We start from the raw sequence: 5,114 nt of genomic DNA, 5'->3' as shown, positions 1-5,114 counted from the left end.
AGGTGGGATTCCCAGCAGCCAATTTGACCTCTAGTTACGGGAGTTCTTATGTCTAGGATTTCCACCTGTGGTTGCTGAACTCTGACTAGTAAAATTTTATTTAAATATATTTTACGTATTTCAGTACAAGCAGTGGTGCATGGCAATGGACCAAGGGAAAATCCCTTCTGAAATAAAGGCCCTACTCACTGGAGAAGAGCAGAACAAATCTCAGCAGAACTCAAGCAGGCACATGAAAGCTGGGAAGACAGATGCTAACAGTAATTCCTGTGAGTACAGTACATGGGAGAGTTTATCTTTAGAAGAGTGACTTAAAGTAGGCTTTCTGTTGACCACTTTCCTTGCTGTGTCTTCAAATAAAATAAAATGTTGATGTCATTTGTAATACACTAACAAGCAAGTGAACTGGCGTTTGATTCTAAATACTGAAATGTGTTACACATGGGGTCTATAAAGAGCAACTGATAAATTCATGGAAAAATTTTAAAGTAGACTCAGTCAATAAGTGGGAGTGTACCGTTCTAGCTACTTTTTGGCCGCACTGCACAGCTTGCGGGATCTTAGTTCCCCGACCAGGGATTGAACCTGCACCCTCGGCAGTGAAAGCGCCAAGTCCTAACCCCCGGACCGCCAGGGAATTCCCTAGTTACTGTTAATAATAACAATACCTTTTATTTTGATTTTGATTTACAAAGTACTTTCACTTATGTTTATCGTAATTATTTCCTCCAGTAATTGTGTTAAGTATAATTGTACTTTTTATTTTATAGATGAAGAAATAGCACAGGTGCTGCTTGGTAAGGTGCCCAAGGTCACACAGCTATAATGGTAGAACCTGTCCTCACCTAGTTCAGGCTCTATCTAGTACAGTAGCCCATCACCTGTAAGGATTTTTTTTTTAATTAAGGAGAAATTCACATAACATAAAATTAATCATTTTAAAGTCACAATTCAGAGGCATTTAGTACATTCACAGTGTTGTACAACTACCACCTCCTTCTGGTTAGAAAACATTTTATCACCCCAAAAGAAAACTCCAAATGCATTAGCAGGTTGCTTGCTATTACCCGCTCCCTCCAGCCCCTGTTAACTATGCATCTGCATTCTGTCTCTATGGATTTACCTCCTCTGGATATTTCATATAAATGGAATCACACAGTGTGTGACTTTTTGTGTCTGGCTTCTTTGACCTAGCATAATGTTTTCAAGGTTCATCCACCTTGTAGCATGTATCAGTACTTCATTCCATTTTATGACTGCATAATATTCCATTGTATATGTATACCACAATTTGTTATCCATTTATCCATTGATGGATATTTGTTTCTACCTTTTGCTGTTGCGAACAGCGCTACTATAAACATGCATGTACAAGTATGTATTTGAGTACCTGTTTTCAGTTGTTTTGGGTATATACCTAGAAGTGGAATTGCTGGGTCATATGGTAATTCTGTATTTAACTTTTATTTATTTTTTAAAATATTTATTTATTTTTATTTATTTCGGCTGTGCCGGGTCTTAGTTGCGGCATGCTTACTTCTTAGTTGCATCATGTATGTGGGATCTAGTTCCCCGACCAGGGATCAAACCCAGGCCCCCTGCATTGGGAGCACAGAGTCTTACCCACTCGACCACCAGGGAAGTCCCTATATTTAACTTTTAGAGGAACCACAAATTGTTTTCCACAGTGGCTGAAATATTTTACATTACCACCATAGTATATGAAGTTTCCCATTTCTCTGTGTCTTGCCAACACTTTTTATTTTCCATTTTTGAGAACTGTAGCCTTCCTAGAGAAGTGGCATCTGATTGTGGTTTTGATTTACATTTCCCTAATGGCTAATGACACTGAGCAACTTCATGTGCTTGTTGGCCATTTGTATGTCTTCTTTGAAAAAATGTCTCTTTACGTCCCTTGCCCGTGTTTTAATTGAGTTGTCTTTCATTATGTTGTTGAATTGTAAGAGTTCTTTATGTATTCTGGATTCTAGACCTTTATCAGATATATGATTACACATATTTCTCCCATTCTGTAGGTTTTTTCACTTTCTTGATAGTGTCCTTTGGTGTACAAAAGACTTTAATTTTGAGGAAGACCATTTTATCTATTTTTAATTTTGTTGTTCACGCTTTGGGTACCATATCTAACAATCCATCGCCAAATCGAAGGTCATGAAGATTTGCCCTGTGTTGTCTCCTAAGAGTTTTATGGGTTTAGGCCTTATATTTAGATCATTGATCTATTGAGTTAATTTTTCTATATGGTGTGAGATAGAAGTCCAGCTTAATTCTTTTGCATGTGAATATACAGTTGTCTCAGCACCATTTGTTGGAAAGACTGTTAAGGTTTTAGAATGAAGATGCCATATGTTGATTTCCTCATCATTGTGATTGCTTTGGGAGCACTTGAAAATAGTTATAAGGAAATGTTACAAACTTTTTATCTTTTAAAAAATTTTTTATAAAACTGAAGGATTGGCTTTTTATAACTTTTATTAGATGAGGTAACATTTGCCTTAATCTAAATTCAATTAATGAAAAAAAGCCAAATCAGTTCAGTTTTCTTTCAGTCTGTATTTGAAAATAGCCTTCCCTTAGATACTAAATTTAAAAAAAAATGCATGCATTTTAAAACAGATTAACCAAACTTCATTGACTTTAAAAGCATTCTTGAGACTTCCCTGTGCCTGGTGGTGCAGTGGTTAAGAATCCAGCTGCCAGTGCAGGGGACACAGGTTCGAGCCCTGGTCCGGGAAGACCCCACATGCCACGGAGCAACTAAGCCCGTGCGCCACAACTACTGAGCCTGTGCTCTAGAGCCCACAAGCCACAACTACTGAGCCCCCATGCCACTACTGAAGCCCGCGCACCTGGAGCCCGTGCTCCACAACAAGAGAAGCCACTGCGATGAGAAGCCTGCGCACCGCAAGGAAGAGTAGGCCCCGCTCACCGCAACTAGAGAAAGTCCGCACGCAGCAACGAAGACCCAACGCAGCCCAAAATAAATAAATAAATTTATTTATTTTTTAAAATAAAATAAATAAATAAAAGCATTCTTACATTGGTAACTTTATTTTTCAGGGTGAAGAGCATATAAAATGATGAGTCAGTGATTGAAGCCAATATTCTGATTCTTACGGAGGATGAATAGGCAAGATTGTACTTCTTGGCTCCATTTACTACCTACTGCTCAGTCATCTCTGTAAATTTGCAGTTTCTACCAAAATGTGTGATCATAGATCTCAAAGGATTTTGCTTTAGTTTTCAACACTTGGAAAATTTACAAACATTCAGACCTGTTCTGGTTGGTATTGCCACCCATGGCATTTAACATGTTGCAATGCTTGAAAGCACAGTAGAGAGAATGAGTGAAGATTATATTTTTTGCACCTCAACTCCACATTGCTTTATTGGTTAATTTATATTCTTTCCATGTAATTCATGTAATTGTATGTGTATGTGTGTTTAGGTGTCACTTCCTTTCATGTTTTTGATTGCCCTACAAAGAGAAACCAAATGGGCTGACTACTGATTATAAGTTCTCAGCCTTTATGGACCTAATCTTATTTCTTTATATTTACTTGAGTAATGTTTATTTTCTGCATGAACCATTTCTCCTGTGAGCCATTCCAGCATAAGCTGTGAATATGTATTAACAAATATATACATTTCTATTTTTATAATCCATAATGATATGCCCGTTTTAAATAATGTACACATTAACAAAATCCATCAAGAAAGCCCTTAAGATAGCCTCTATTTAAAACTTTTGTTGCTGTCTTTTCAAACTGTATTTATACAGGTTTGCTAGGGCCTAATCTGTACTTGGAGAATAATTAGTCAAACTTTATTTTTAAATAAGAAGTAACCTGTTAGGCATTTCAGTAGCATATATCGTCTTGACAACCCATACAGTGTGTTTCTATTGTATGTCTATATATGTATATGGGGAGGGCAGGAGTGAATGTTCACACACATTTCATTGTGTAATCACCTAATTTGGAGAATTTTTCTAAAGAAAATAGGATGAAATTAGCTGCTGAGATGGAGTTTCTGCCTCAAGAGATCTGGAACGAAATGAGGGACACATTGCTGGTGGATCTAATGGCGGTAGCCATAACCAGAACACTTAGTTTCTTCCCTGATTAGAGTTTCCTTATGAATGTATTCTGAGCCAGAGAGAAGCACACTGTGGGTGTGCATCCGGTTCAGCCCTGGCCGTGCCTCCACTCTGGAGTGAAGCACTGAAGCCAGAGTCGCTAGGGGGCCTGGCAGGAGGGGCAGAAGGCAGAGGAGTTCCCTCCAGTTCCCATCACAGCTACCTTTGCTTTCTTCCTGGCTACCAAATGGAGTGATGGTTGAGGAATCACACTCATAATACGATACACTCAGATCTGGGAATCTTTTGATGTCCCCATTGGGACACTTTAACCCTCTCTCTTCTCTTTCCCATCGTTAAATCAGGAGTTGTGTTCTCTGTTGCTGCTAAATTGTAATTGTTCTTTGCTCTAATGAAGCAAACATTTGGCTTCCAAGCAATACGTGTTTTGTTACGAAGTAGTTTAAGAGGAGGCATCATAGTCTAGCTTGTCTGTGAGGTGGAACGTGAGATGGACCACATAGTTTCAGGTGATAAGGTACCTCCCTCCTTCTCTGAGGCCATGCATTTGAATTAAGTGCTTCCCCTTAGCCTGAGTTCCTGAAGATCTCTTGTGCTTAGGTCGCAGACTCAGATCTCTAGTCTAGTACTGTGTGACAACTGATATACCACTAGCCCAGTCTGTTGGGCCTCTCTGTGTTTTGGAGGACTGGGGGTTTAAGAGTATTTAATGTCTTTTTAGGATCACAAATATAGATAGATTAAAGATTGTTAATATTCAGGCCTTAAGAATTTAAGTTTTTTAAATACAGTGTTCAGATTGTAATGGGTATGTTTTTGCCATCTGGTCTACTCAAATGTATATTTTTATTTTGCAAAACAGCCCAAGACTTACTCTACGTTGCTTTGTTCAGTACCTTTTGAATTCCCCAGAAGAGTTGTTTTCAAAACAAACATTCCAAATGAATGTGGCTCTTCAGTGGAATGTCCCCATTGTGCTTGAAGTGTTTCTTCT

At 38.4% G+C, this 5,114-nt stretch overlaps 1 protein-coding gene across 1 annotated transcript in view; it reads left to right on the top strand.

Moving 5' to 3' along the window:
• The window catches only part of CREBL2 (cAMP responsive element binding protein like 2), a 29,535-nt gene extending 26,140 nt beyond the window's left edge, over nt 1-3,395 (top strand). The window contains exons 3-4 of the mRNA XM_007196056.3: nt 125-269; nt 3,082-3,395. Coding sequence (XP_007196118.2) covers nt 125-269; nt 3,082-3,086 — 150 coding nt within the window. The 3' untranslated portion in view covers nt 3,087-3,395. The remainder of the gene's footprint in view (nt 1-124; nt 270-3,081) is intronic.
• The last annotated feature ends 1,719 nt before the right edge of the window (nt 3,396-5,114 follow it).

Source organism: Balaenoptera acutorostrata, chromosome 11 (assembly GCF_949987535.1).
Source record: "Balaenoptera acutorostrata chromosome 11, mBalAcu1.1, whole genome shotgun sequence".
Classification (NCBI taxonomy): Eukaryota; Metazoa; Chordata; class Mammalia; order Artiodactyla; family Balaenopteridae; genus Balaenoptera; species Balaenoptera acutorostrata.
Note: the sequence above shows the minus strand (reverse complement) of the source record. Positions and strands in the feature narration are given on the sequence as shown.